The sequence below is a fragment of the Aedes albopictus genome, chromosome 2 (assembly GCF_035046485.1).
Source record: "Aedes albopictus strain Foshan chromosome 2, AalbF5, whole genome shotgun sequence".
Lineage (NCBI taxonomy): Eukaryota > Metazoa > Arthropoda > Insecta > Diptera > Culicidae > Aedes > Aedes albopictus.
Window position 1 is genome coordinate 194,798,015 of NC_085137.1, and position 15,396 is coordinate 194,813,410.

The 15,396-nt window shown below is 38.0% G+C and overlaps 1 protein-coding gene across 3 annotated transcripts in view; it reads right to left on the reverse strand.

The window, feature by feature from the left end:
* Positions 1-15,396, reverse strand: part of LOC109429376 (carnitine O-palmitoyltransferase 1, liver isoform) — a 102,386-nt gene that overhangs the window by 21,267 nt on the left and 65,723 nt on the right. For all 3 annotated transcript variants that reach the window (XM_029873620.2, XM_019705274.3, XM_019705273.3), the window contains exon 2: positions 5,582-5,979. In XM_029873620.2, coding sequence (XP_029729480.2) covers positions 5,582-5,722 — 141 coding nt within the window. In that variant the 5' untranslated portion in view covers positions 5,723-5,979. The remainder of the gene's footprint in view (positions 1-5,581; positions 5,980-15,396) is intronic.

Genomic DNA, 15,396 nt, shown 5'->3' on the forward strand with positions numbered 1-15,396 from the left:
CAAGTAAATAATATTGGAAAGATCAATGCAGCAAGGCGTCGTCCACAAATTACGTAACGCTCTAGGGGAAGGGGAAGTACGACCGAGCGTTACGACCCATACAAAAGTTTTAGAGGTTTCATACAAAAAACCGTTACAAAAGGGGGAGGAGGTGTCGAAAAATGTCGATTTTAGAGTTACGTAATAAATGGATGCTGCGCAATGGCTACCAACTAAAAAGAGGGGAAAGGAATACAATAATAAGCCAAACCTTCTTTATGGACAACATGGAGCAGTTGGCGAAATCAGTGCAAAGGCTGTATCAACTGTTGCAGCTTGTAATGGTGTTCAGCAACGACATCCGGATGGAGTTTAGAATTGACAAATGCTGGTCAAACCATCACCCTCTTTTCGGAAACAGAAGGTTCCACGGTAGTCATCCAATACCGGGTTACTGCGACGAAGCATTATCGGCGGTACATATTACACGAAAGTGTGAAAGACCGCTGTAGGAAGTGCAATTCAGTAAGAGAAACGATACAGCATGTGATTGCAGGCTATAGGGCACTGCATGCAAATCTTTCCTTCTCTTTCACTCTTACAGAAATTATGTAAACAACAAGGCCAAGAAACGTCAAAATCCCATATAAAATCAAAACAATGCAGTGCCCTATTCAGTGTTAGTTGAATCAGTCCACTTGGATTAATTTGCCACCAAAGTGTATCAATAGGGCACTGCATTGTTATGATTTTGTATGCGATTTTGACATTTCTTGGCCTTGTTGTTTACAAAATTTCTGTAAGAGTGAAAGAGAAGGAGATAATCTCATGCAGTGCCCTATAGCTTGCTTCAAAGTACAAGTTGGCCGACATATTTATACCCTACTACAAGCACCAGCCAAACTCGGTTTACTCAAATGGTTAGCTAGGAGCACGACACAAGATCAACACAGTAAAAAAATATTTCCAACCATGACCAACAAAAATGTCAAAATATGAGAAAATATGATCTATTGGAGTAGGACTATCTTTTATGGTTTACTCCAAGAATGTAAATGCCCACTAGAGCGGGTCAACGTTGTATGGGAAACATTAAAATGTGATCGCATCAACCCGGAATAAAGGTTTTTCAATCCATATTAGCGTCTGAAACAACTGTGAGGGAGTAATGGCGCTTAAGCCTAGGCTTTCGAGCATGGACACAGATTAAATACCTGTGTTTCAGCCCAGGAGTAGGCATACCCGAGCAGGAACGAATAACTGACACATAACTGCAGCATACCAAAGTCAGGTATCATATCAAGACAAGGTATTGATCGGTTATCCAGGTATTGAAAATAACTTATTTCGGTATTTTACAGGTATTGATAAAATACCTCAATCAGTTATTAGTTTGTTGTTGAAGACTGCTTGAGGTATTATTCAATTATGGAAAAATCACTAGTTGTATGGAAAAATCGCCGATTATTATTTAGGTATTGCCATACCTGATGTCATTATTTACGTGTTATGCGCATAATATAACCAGTTATTATTTTAGGTATTTTACCTCTTATGCAGGGCTTCTTAATACCTCATTCAGGTTGTAGGTATTTGGTTTCCCATACCTGAGTTTGGTATTCTCCTGCTCGTGTACCAATGGAGTGCGTATTAACCTTCTTAGTTTCATACCTACCAACGATTTTTTACTCAATCCTCATTCCCCAGAAAACGAAACGGTTGGCACGGTTTCTTATTTTGTCTTATTTAACCTATTTATTTTGTCCTTTATTTTACCCTATTTTATTTTGTCTTATTTATTTGTAACCGATGATGTTGAAATGTAGCATTGGATCTTAACATTCAACATGTAAAGGAATAACAACAATAATAAAATCTCAATTTTTGGCCTGTATTACCAAGCGTATAACTTTTTCCACAAACGTCGGATCACTTTGCGGTCTTCGACAAAGTTTTTCGGCATATCCTGGGCTATACTTCAACGTCATTAGTTACATAGTTCTCAAAAAAAATGCAATATTTTTTCCAAAAAAATAAAATCTAATTATGAGAAATATGCAAAAAAGTACGTTTTTCCATACTGAATCCCATACAAATTTTTATCGCAATGCGGAATACGGGGACGCAACAAATCGCTCCCAAATTTTGCACAGTTGTTTTGGACGCTAACAGGAATCTAGCTTTGTTCCAAGAGCTCTGGCTAGTACTATAGACTGAGAACAACGACTAGTCTATAGTACTAGCCAGGACCCAATCTTCCACAGAAGAGAGGACAGCTCAAGGCGATATCTGGTGGAACGCTTAAATAGAGAGTATTCAGGGAAATTTCACAACGGTCGAATTTACAAGTTATAGTGGAAAATCTGACCAAAAAAGAGTCAAAACGTTGTAACGTCACGGTATAATGTGTCAAGTAGAGCTGTGAAAAAAATCAACATTCACTAAATTTATTCATAACAAATTTGAAATTCTAGCGTTAAAATAATAATATAAGAAACTTAAATAAAATAAAAAATGCATTTCGCGAGTGTGCAAAAAATCCATGCCAAAGTTCATTAAGAAACTGCAAAAATAATTTATAGCTGAAATTTTCGAGAAGTTTCTAGTAAAATCTAGTAACGATTATGCTGTCGTTTTCTTGCGAAATCCCAAGAGAATTTCTAGGGGATCCATGGATAAATTGATAGTCTACCACCATGAAGAATGAACGCTTAACAAAAACATGTTCTAGCGTGACTGGAAGGTTCAAAGAGGAAAATGTAATAGAAAATGTTGAAGAAATTGTAGCGAGAATCCATGATTTGAGTTCCTGATGAAATTTCTGACTAATTTTCAATAGAATTACCCATTAAATTTCTGGAAAATCTTTAGTGGGAAACCCGGACACTTCACGGCGTGAATGTAATTTACATTCACGGCGTGGAGTGTGCCTTCACTGCTCGCTCACGACTTTGGTATGCGTGTGCGACTCTTATGTCATTCGGCAAACTTTCAGATAAGCCTACAAGGTTAAATTCATCCATACATTGTTTTTTGATAGCTTGCTTCTGAACTGAGATTGTAGCACGTGAATGTAATTCTTTGCAAATGAATGATCCTATCCCTGTTCATAAGCTGTCTAAGTAAAATCATACTCCAGGAGTTCCAAAAATACTTCCAAATTAAAAAAAAATCCTTTTAATTTTTCGAGAACTCTGTTGGCAAATTCCTCAAAATGTTTTCAAAAACTTCAGACAAAAAAAAAATCCAACAGGAGCGCTTTGATTCTTCAATTTATTATAGAGTCTTGGAGTTCCTCTAAAATTCAGTCAAAGGTTTTCTTGAGGATTTCCGTTGATTTATTTTAAGGAATTTGACAAATGAAAAAATAAGCTTAAAAGAAAAAGCTGGACAAGTTGCAGTTTTTCTTAAAAGAATCACAACATATCACCTACATCTTGCAATTAGACAGTAATGTGAAGTTCTTGTAACAAAAATCAAATCGAGAGATGTTTCTTGCACTACTTATTTTATCTTGCTTCACTTTTTTTCGTGAAGTGAAATTGAAATTTTCTGGAGGGGGGGGGGGGGGGGGGGGGGGTTGGGGTGGCTAAAATGTGGGGGCCCGGGGCCCTGGCCCCTTTAAATCCGGTACTGAGAGTATTCATGTACGGTCCCCTCTTCACCAAGTCATCCCTAACGGGGGTACCGCGAAGGTAAGGAAGAGAGAGAATGAGGTTTTAGTGGGCCAACCCCCACATAACCCCTAGACAGGTATCTAATCAGCAGATTTCTCCATTCTATAATAAATAAAAAATATAGGGTGAAAAATCCGGGAAACCCCTGGAGCAGCTTCAAACTAACTTGCCGTAAAAAATCTTAGCGGAATCCCACCAGGAAAATCTTTTAAAATTTTCAACATTGTTCTTCGGGAACTTTCCATGAGGTTATTACAGTAGACGTTCGATATGTGCAACATGTTTTCGTGTCAGTTACCGAATGAAATTCGCTAACTGCAACGACTGGCAGACGTCAAACGGTTGATGGACGCAGCCAAAATGCACTCAAAACCATCGAAATGCAGCTACAGTGCATCCGAAAATCATCGCAGCCTTGTTGACGTTTTGATTTTGACAGATAGCGGTACGATAACTGCAAAATAGTTGCACATAGCGGACTTGCAGTTAAAAAGCATTGCAGTTAAAGCGTTTCTGCCGGTGGACGCATAAATGTCCCATGTGCAAAAACAGACAATCGAGAAAATCGCGTCCAAAGTTCGAAAAAAGTAAATTGTCTCAACTATGAAGTATAAGTGCTGAATCGTGATCTAACATCAACCAATTTTTAATTTGAGCACTATTTTTTATTTTAGAGCGATTTTATAGTTCCATAGGATTTCCTATGAAACGTGACGCTTATGCGTCCACTTTTAGGAATGTTACAAATCGGCCATGCATTTTTTCAACAATTCTCGGAACATACTACCTATTTTTATTTCCCAATATGATAGTACCCTACGATACATGGTCATGGGCTGCAAAATCTCAATATTGCCAAAAATGCACATGGGACAATTATGCTTCCACCGAACAAACCTCTACTGTACCTGTTCCTCCAGTGATTTCAGTTGGTATTTATTCTAGTAGTGGTGCAACGGTTCTTCTAAGGGATTATTCAGGCATTTCCCCAGTAATTATTTTGGGCATTTTATCAACATTTCCTCCAGGTATTCTTCTTGGAGGATTCATATATAAAGATTATTTCATGAATATCTAACTGGGATTTTCCAGATATATTACTTGAACATTTCTCAAAGTAATCTTCTAAGAATTCATTCACTATATCCTACTCAAACTCACATCTTTGTTTTAAGTATTCTTCTAAAATTTTGTGAGGATACTGTTTAATCCTCCCAAGATGTTAGCTTTTTCGCATTACGAAGGCGTAGTGCACGTTCAGCGTGCCTATCTGGGTCATATAGACCACAACATCCTTCTAGGGTTAAACAAGCTCTCATTCACCTTCCAAAACATGTTTAAATAGATTTTAGATAACGTAAATAACATTTAGATCAAATATAAAATAGGTATTAGATGGTCAGGGAGCGTCCATAAATAACGTAACATTCTTTGACCGATTTTTTACTCTCCCCTCCCGCCTGGTAGCATATTTTCACATACCTAATACATGGCTCGTCACACAATTCCAGACTCTCCCCTCACCCATGAAATGATACGTCATTTATGGAAACTCTCTTATAATAACTCTTACATCCTGATGACAATTTCATCGCTGGTTGATTTGTTGTTTTTGCTATCTAACGTCCGCCTGTACATCTTGTGCAAACTGTAGATCTCTTGTTATACTCTAGCCAGTGGCCACAAGATCTTAGGTTTTGCTAAAACACATTAAATCCATGCTATTGCACTTGCACAAATCGTAAATGGAGTATTCCAAAGCACACTAATTTGATTATGTAGAAATTGGGAATTAGGGTATGATACATTGTTCATTTTGTTAGCTTTACAGCATTAGGTGTACTATACACGTGCACATTGTGGATGCTCCCAAAATAACGTTTACGAATTAAATTTTAGTTTATCATTAACCCATACAAACTTACCCTAAACTGCGCCAACCGCTTCTTCCAGGATCTGATACCGGACTGCCACACCAGATGTAGCACTTCCCTGTCGTAGTTCAGATGCCATCCTTCGTGAGTGATGGAAAACGAGAATGCAACAGCTGAATGGGCTTCAGCCATGGCGCCCGCTGACCACTTTCAAGTACACAATAGAACACTATTTCCGTAGCACTTTGTATTATTCTTCACACCGCGCTTGATTATGTCACCACTTTCCGATAATCGATTGCATTCGCGCAAATTAAGAAACAAATATCGAAACAACTCCTTCACAATCGCCGGCAGTGTATTCTTCTTTCTTCGGGACAGCAGTCCAGCTTATCAGTAGTAATCCGAACGAAGAGTTAGGTATACTTTTGCTTTCAATGGGACGAACTCTGAAATGAGGAAAAATAAAACACAAATTAGATTAAACTAGGTCACAGAGTTGCGGTTGAGTGACAAGAAATTACTGATAATGGATTAGGAATTGCTGGAAAGTACACGATCGAAATTAGAAACACGACGTGGGGGCGCCCGATAAGATTGCAAGTCTGGCTGGGCGAGTGTGTGTTGGATGGAATTCAGGAAGGGAATATGTGGCACGAAAATGTCGAACGGGATTTGAAAAGGGGGTAATATAACCATAAAGTCACAGGTTTTGGCAACAATTGAAATGAAGTGAAGCTTTCCATCGATCTGTGTTTATTTAACACGTTGGATTTGATTTTACACAACTAAAGTTTAGTTGATTCAAACACACAATATTGCTAATACAACCATTTTGTATGGTTGATTCAACCATGTACTTATTTTGACAGATCTATTTGTAGATGTAACAATAAATATGAAGAATTGATAAACATTATTTTTTTTTTCTATAAATATTTGAAAAGGATAGTAAATAAGTAAAATAATTGTATCGCTTTTATACATTAGTACATATTTGATCGAGAATTTAATCATTCTTCTTCGAGTTGCATGAATTTGGTTACATTTCAAATGTTACTCTGAAAATGATACCTTATTTCTGTCACTACGCATCGCGTACTATCAGCAACGTGGCTGCGAAGCGTATGATTTACAATAGATGAGTTATGAATAGAAGCACGTAATTGTATGATTGCGGAGTCTTGGATCGCAGAACCTAGATTACAGACATTTCACTTCAGGAAGAATAAATTTCATTGTTTGAAAATGACTGTCAATAATTTTTCAGTAATGTAGAACCGTTATCTGGCTCAAGGGTTGCCGCATTGTGGTTCACGATGATTGGACAGTGCACATACGTCATTAATGAGTACTCTACCCGGCCATGTTGATGTTGTTTGTGGATGTGCAGCCACAAATAAACACATAAGTTGATAAGACCGTACGATGACACGTGAGAACTATTGAACTCGGAAACGTGCTACTTTTCCATAAACAAGCCACCTCTTGTACTAGATTACTCGGAGTCAATCAATCGCCTTAAACGCACTTAGGGTAAAAAATATAATTTGGACATGTATATAATTTGGACATGCACGGCGATGTGTGCCTTGTTCCGGAGAGCTAATAAAAGTAGATACTTCTCAATATCGATTATTGAATCAAAAACGTCCTATTCTGATGATATACGTTAAAAATACGCTTAACAATTAAGAATTTACTTCAAAATTAACGAAAATGTAAATTATTTCACTAAAACCCCTTAAATGCACAGGTATGTAAGACGACATACACTTCCCAGTCACATACAATATTCACCTCAAAATCGTTGAATTAATAATTGTAAGAATTTTAAAAGCCTTATTGCAATGAAAAATGTTCAATAAAGAAGCATTAGGCAGCCAATCTCTTAACATTCATCTAGAACGCTTAAAATAGGAGGTGTCCAAAATACATTACAAGTTTTCTACTATAAATATATTTTGGTCATCTGACGAACTGCATGGGGAAGCTGTGTGATTGCATACTTGGAGGCGTATTTTGTGGGTCTGGCGATATTTCCTCGATTTTAACAAAAACTGTAATAGTTATCAAAATAGATGCCTGTTAAGCGGAGAAATTTGATTATTTGTAAGAAAATATTTGTTAATTTATGCTACATCCATGATTTAGCAGTATTCATGGCTAAACATTGAAATAATTGCCCTGTCCAAATTATATATACCTGAGGGTGTCCAAAACATATATTCGGTGTCCAAAATGCATTTCTTACAGGCGATCGGAAATTGTGATTTTCTCAGCTTAAAATGCTTCCGTTAAGGTTTTTGTCACCAGGAACGCAAAGTACAATCATATTATAAGCGTATTGGTAACTTTGCAACATAATCAATTGCTTTCTAAGGAAGCTGGGGGACGATTTTTCCGACGTTGTCCTCAGCCTGTCCAAAATACATGAATTACCCTATTACGGCTACAATTTTATTAGCCCACAAAACAAGCGTGTTAATTCCTTAGCTCAAATGAAATCCACATAACTTGGTTGGGCTCGCTAAACTGCTACCAATATTGACGCGATAGCCTTGACCATCATAACCACCATGTGGTGAGCCATGTGAGAGCCTCAAGCACGACTTGACGGCGGCGCAGTATTTAACACTCATCAGTCAATGCCAGTGGCCTCAAACTTTTATTTCACGGCAAAGGCTACTTCCATCCAGCTATATGTACCTAATAATCATTACGAACGCTCACTCGCCGCCACAGTTCGCACCAGGCCAGGCTTCCAAAGGCAATCGGAGTCCGCACGGCGCGGCAATTGACCGATGATCGTTCGCCGGTAAAACCATATAAACCAGTGTTCCTCAGCCTAACTGTTTTTGCGGGCCAAAATTAAATTTCGAAAAGAGTCTGCGGGCCGCAAGTTATTTGAGAGTTTATTTTCAAAAATCCTGAAAATCGCAGGGAATTGAAAACAGGAGTTTCAAAACCATAATATTCAGATTTTGTAGTTCTTGGTATTAATTATGTTGAGCAAATAGTTTCAGACTAGTTACTTGAAAATCATACAAAAAATAACAGCTATAAGTACGCGCAGATTATATTGCGACATTTACACCCATTTAGACTCGGCCGAAATTCATTATCATCACAGTCGAATTTCGCACACGACTTCGCAGCGGCTGGCATGCACAAGTTCGGTTGAGTTCAAGATAGGGGCGTCGGATGCACAACAGGTAAACAAAATAAGCTTGATTAATGTGCAATTTCGCTGGGAAATGATGATTCAGTGGATTCTCAAATTATCACAGTAGTCTAAACATTAATGAGAAACCCAATAAGTGCAGAATTGTGGAAGTTCGAGACACGAACAAATTTCTTGTAAAACCACTGGATCCATTTTTGACAAATTTCCGAATGGAGTTTATTACTGCTGCTTAGGGATTTCCTCAAAAGTATATCGAACCCTTTATCTAAACAAATCTTGGAACTGTGAGGTTTTTTGGGACTTCTCGAGGATTTTGCGATATTTTTTGAATGATTTGTAGGGATTTCAGGGGGTTCTCAGAAGAAATTTTCGGAAGAAGAGTTGTGAAAATCCCTGATGATTTTTTAAAAGTTTTTCTTGTATAGGAAGCCTATGGAGAAAAACCTGCAGACATGATTTTCTGAGCAATATGTGCAAGTATTAGTAGCTGATTTATAGTAGATATTTCAAGAGGAGTTCCTAAAAATATTGCTAGGGGAATGAAGACGAAGAGTATCATGTCCAATCCCTGAAGTTTATAGCGATATTCCGAAAGTTTTGCCAACTCTTTTAAAGGAAATTGTAGACAAAAATCTGTCAATTTTTTGGAGGAGTTTCCTGGTAGAAGTGTTGATAATAAAGTATAACGAATACAAGTAATTGTTTCGCCGATAAAAACAAAATGGCATTTATTTTAATTCTATATTCGGGAAATTGAACAAATTACTAATGATGAGATCTTCCGCAAGACCATGATCCATGGCAGAGAATCTGTGAAATTTACCCAAAACTCATTATTTGAGCGAAACACACCGTTCTCGAACAGTTTCAAATAATTTCGAAATAAAATTAAAAAAAAACTAGACTTTTAAAGGTCGTAAAACTTTCAAAAAACCTTACTTCTTTTGAAAAAAAATTCCATGATATTGGCAAAATTTCAGTAGGTTATATTCATTCGCATGAAAATTATAAAACACTAGCTGTACCCGGCAAACTTTGTCTTGCCTACTGCGTTTTTTGACGTTTCAAGTTTCTAGCCAAGACCAAATCCTCAATCAAAATGTATGGATGATCGATTTTCAAAAATCTCAATATTTCTATATGTTTTTCGGTTCATAAACCTTCCTTGGGTGAAAACTAACAGAACAAAACAAAGATGAACCAAATCGGACGTTCCGTTCGCGAGTTATGCGCGGTCCCACGTATGCCACTGCGTTTTTATATATATAGATATAGATTGTGGAATTTATGATTTTCATTATGGAATCTATAACTGGGCCACGTTCTAATACATTTGAAAATCAGCTCGCGGGCCGCACAAAACCGGGTCGAGGGCCGCATGCGGCCCGCGGGCCGCAGTTTGGTGACCACTGATATAAACAAACGCAAAAAATGCGGAGCAAACTGAAGCGCTGGCTGGCTACGAATTGGGATTGGAATGGCCTTGACGATCGACAAGTTTCTGTTCGTGGAGCTTTTATTTCCCATTTTGAATATTTCCGATGTCCGGTTCGGAACTGGGCGACCCAAATGGTATTTCGTGAGGTTTTTCCTATTGGTTCTGATGGAAAGTGAACCTTTTAATATAGTTGATGTATACAAAGGTCCTAACATATACGAAGGAAGACCAAGATCATAACATGTTTCAAGAATGTTAAACAACAATCTTACACATGTTCTTGAAGTTTCCAAGGCTCATGTATAGATCATTACAACAAGCTTAACCATAGTAAGGTGTTAGGGTCAATATGCCCCAGACAGGTGCACTGAATATGGTCTACGTCTGCATGATGATCCAGATGTATGTTATTCTCGTACAAGACTATGAGCACAAATTTTTCATTGAAAGCTAAAATTCAAAAAGAGACCTATACTCGGATTGCAAGAACAATATGGCTCAATGGGAGGAGCACTCGATTTGTAGTAATGAGCTGATATTTTGTAAGATAATTTGATGAATTCTTCGTTTCTGTTATGAGATGGTGCAAACAGCGTGGGTGTTATGATTTCTTTCCTAAGTTGGTGATGTTTGAGAAAAACTTTGAAGAGGTGTTGAAGAGGCAAGAAACAGAGAATACAGCAACATAGTGACCCAAAATTTTGCTCAAACAGCATCAAATTAGTCAAGAAATCATAATGCCCACGCTTGTTGCATCATTTCATTACGGAAACGAAGAATTTGCCATCTCACCAAACAAAAAGTCAACTCAATAACACAAATAACATAAAACGGTCGTGTAGTATTGAGAGGCTCTATTGAACAATTTTACCATTAATATGTTGATATCAATAGTTGCTACGTTCAATTCTAATGGGGCACGTTCGGTGTAGTACTACATTTGTAGTAATGAGCTGATTTTTAGTATGGCGAGAAGGTTAATTCTCCGTTTCTGCAATGAAATGGTCCAAAAAGCGTGGGTATTATGATTCCTTGCCTAATTTGATGTTGTATGAGCAAAACTTTGGATAACTATATTGTTTATGTACAGTAGACGTTCGCTCGGTGCAAACAGTTTAACTGCAATGCTTTTTAACTGCAAGTCCGCTAAGTGCAACAATTTTGCAGTTATCGCACCGCTATCTGTCAAAAACGAAACGTCAACAGAGTTGCAATGTTTTTCAGATGCACCACTGCTGCATTGCGATGTTTTTTAGTGCATTCTGGCTGCGTCCAACAGCAATTGTTACCTGTTTGACGGCTGTCAGTCGTTGCAGTTAGCGAATTTCAATTTCAACGTCTACTGTAGCAAGAAATGAAGAAAACAACAACACGCCCAAAGTTTCGCTCAAACATCTTCAAATTAGGCAAGGAATCACAATACCCACGAATTTTGCACCATTTCATTGCAGAAACGGAGAATTAACCTTCTCGCCATACTAAATCAGCTCATTACTACAAATCTAGTACTTCACCGATCTGTCCTATTCCATCCAAAAATATTTCTGGGATTTCTCCAGAGCTTTGCTTATGGGATTCCTCTAGAATTTCTTTTCTGAATTTTTACAGGAGTTGCACTTTGATTCCACAAGAAGTTTCTTCAAGATTTTTCCGGGATTTTTTATGATTTTTTCTGGGAACTCTCCAAGATCTTCTGAGGGATTCCTCCAGGAACTTCTGCTATGATTTTTCCAGGAATTCAATCATGTTTCCTTCAGGAGTTCTTGCAGGGCGAGATTCCACCAATAGTGCCTTCTGACGTCCATGAAGGAATTTCAGCCGGGATTTCTTCCAGAATTCCTTCAAAAATTCTTTTCAGGATTGCTTCAGTACATATTCCTGCAGGAATTCCTTTCGGGATTCCTGCATCAACTCTTTCCAGGATTCCTTCAAAAACTCCTTCCGTCATTCCTCTAGGAACTTCTTCCAAGCTTCCTCCAGGATCCTTCTGGAATTCCTGCACATACTTCTGATTTTTTTCCGGAAGTTCATTTTGGATTTTTTCCTGATGTTTCTAATGAAAACCCTCTCTTAGTTTATGGCGTAATTTCTCCAGAAGCTTTTTCATGGAAGTTCTTATGGAAATTACTCCAAGAGTTCTGAACGGAATTCTTCCATGAGTTTCGTATGATATTCCTTTATGATTTCTTAAAGCAGTCATAAAGGAATTCAGAAAAAAAATCCTTAACGAATCTTAGAAGGAATTACAGAAGAAATGAAGAACTCCTGAACGATTCTTCCTGTAGAATATAGAGACAATATAGTTCTCACTGAATATCATGTTTCCCAGCTAAAGTACCCACCGTCGAAAAGCAATCATTTCCCGGAGGAGTTCCTGGAGAAATCCTAGAAGAAACTCTCGGAGGAGTTTCGGGTGGCCTGGAAGAATTCTGAAAGAAGTTTCTGAAGCAATCTTGGCATGAATACCTGAAGCAATCCCGAAAGGAATTCCTGAATAAATCCCAAAGCGTCCATAAATGACGTAGCCTTTTTTGGCCTATTTTTTACTCCCCCTCCCCCCTCGTAGCATATTTTCTCATACTTAATACATGGTTTGTCACACAATATCAGACTCTACCTACCCCCCAGCCAACCACATATCGTAAATAATTGTGTGGAAAAAATCGTATATTTTCATATATCAAAACAGAATTGTATAATAATATGTATATTTGTTGACAATGATTGCATAAAATCATTTCATATCAAATTTAATTTCAATTGCGATTTTGTTTCATTTTGTTTCATTTAGTCGTCTCCGATCATAAAAGGTGCGAGATACTATCGGTGGGATAGCACAGAATCGGATAGAATCGTGAAAAAACATACATTGTTAGTGTCAAGCTGCAAGTTCGCTAGCATCGTATGTATGATTTCTTTGAATCATGGAAATCGTCGCTTCACATCGCATACGAATCTGCTAAATCGAGCTTGCTACTGCTGCCTAAAGGCATGATGAAAATCGTTGTAATCGTATACAACTATAACAATGTTGTATATTGACCGTTTGCGTCACACTTGCGTCGTATACGAAGTGAATGAAATCCTAGAAATCGTATATTCATTTTTACAGTCGCATATGATTGTTACTGCACTTTTAATAGTCGAATCTTAATCTCGGAAATCGTAAATGGTTTTGTTTACATATTTGTATGATGGAGAAAAAGAAAACAAATGGAAAATGGTATTCATCACAAATTTGTATTTTTGTTGTTGTTGACACATTCCAACCATGGTAGCAATAATTTCAACCAAATGTATAGGTTTTTATACTAGCAGATGACTTACAATAAGTGATGTGTAGATTCCAACAACAATGTGAATTCCGGGCCTCTTGCACGGCACCACTTTTGGTGCCACTCTATGCACAACAACAACGCTCAAACCACAAGTCTCGCACCGTATCATGTTAATTTTTATTCGTTTCATGCCATTCACTTTGAACTCTCTATTTTCAACTTGGCAATATAGCCAATAGAGATAACGCGCAGTTCTCAATCAAAGGACCTAAGTTTGATTCCCACTGAACACCATTTGTTTTTTTTTATTTGAAAATCTTGAGTCGTATATTGGTACTCTCAATCGTAATAACATCATACATAATCGTATATTTAGACGGATAAAATCGGCGAAATCGTAGAAATTTTTCGAGAAATCGTAAATTATGTTGGATGGAATCGCAGTAATCGCATACATGTTTCGATATGGCCTCCACTTTAGTATGTATGTATATGCCTGTTTCGTGCATTGAATACGATTTCTTTGGTGCTATATATGTGTGACTATTTCAGTTGCAATTTCGATATACCAACCAAATTGCTGGCTGACACTCCCCCCCCACCCCCTAAAAAGCTACGTCATTTATGGGCGTTCCCTTAGGAATCCCACACGGAGAAACTGAAAAACTTAAAGTTGGGTACTTTTAAACTCAATTTTGACTTTTTTTCATCTCCCTTTTCATGCGCTCTTTCTATTGTTGTCAGAAAGTGAAGAGAGAAACAGCCCAACTTTGGCAGTTCGAGTGCGTCAGTCCAACACTGAGTTTCTAGCACAGTACTCAAATTTGAGTGAATACAACCTCGGTTGGGTGAAAAAAACTTCAAATTAAGTATTTCTCGCGCTCAGTATCATACGGGCGTATCTACAATGATCGATTTCTCTTCATCGATTTCATCTTTTGTGAATAACTTGGTCGGCAAATTATTTTCAGTAGTTTTTTGTTGTTTAGATGCTAGTCCTAGTCGTCCTTCACCAAAACACACCGAGAGATCATCCGAATATTGGTCGTCTTTCTCAGAATAATGCGAAGAAAAAATCGATGAAGAGAAATCGATCATTGTAGATACGGCCGTATGATACTAAACGCGAGATTTGTTTCACATGGAAGCAAGCGGGAACAACCCAACATAAACATCGATTCCATGAACTCAAAATTGGCTTGACGCACGCAACCCCGAAGTTGGATGGAAAGAACTCACTTTTGGGTAGTTTCGTCTCTCCGTGCAGAAGAAACTCCAGGGGGAATCCTGGACCAAATTTCTGGAGAAACCGCGGAAGGCAATTCTGAAGGGATTCCTTCAGAGTTGCCTTCCACGGTTTCTCCATAAGTTCAGTGTAACAATTGCTGAAGTAATCTTAGATTCCTGGCAGAACTCCTAGAGGAATCCCTGAAGGAATTACTTCAGCATTCCACTCGCTGATGACATACTTTGACATGCTATGTCGTGAATTCATGATGTAACTTAAGGTGCTTCTTCATGTTCTCCGTGAAGGTAGGCAATCTTTACGTCCACGTGTTTTTCAAAAATATGTTTTTGGTAGCAGCATTTTGAATGTAGCCTGCTTAGCTACAGGCGCAACATCAGTTCTAATCGATGAGTAAAAACCTGGGCTACCAGGAGGGTCTTGTATCTGTCAATTCTCCCAGACCGGTCCCCTTTCTTCTTTAAGATCCATCGTCATACGCTCCCACACTCCGGCTTCAGTGACTTGAGCTCGACTCGCGCTGTTACCTTCCAAGATCCTTTCTCCGGATCACTAAAGACTTCTTGGTACATTCGTAGTTCACTGATTGATAGATCAACCATTTTTTTTTCTATCCGCAGAATTCCGCTTAGGTGCCACACGTTTTCTTGAATGGGTATTGGTGTTTATGGAGTCAACTACTACTGTTGGCTATTCATCCCCTACTGGATTTGACAA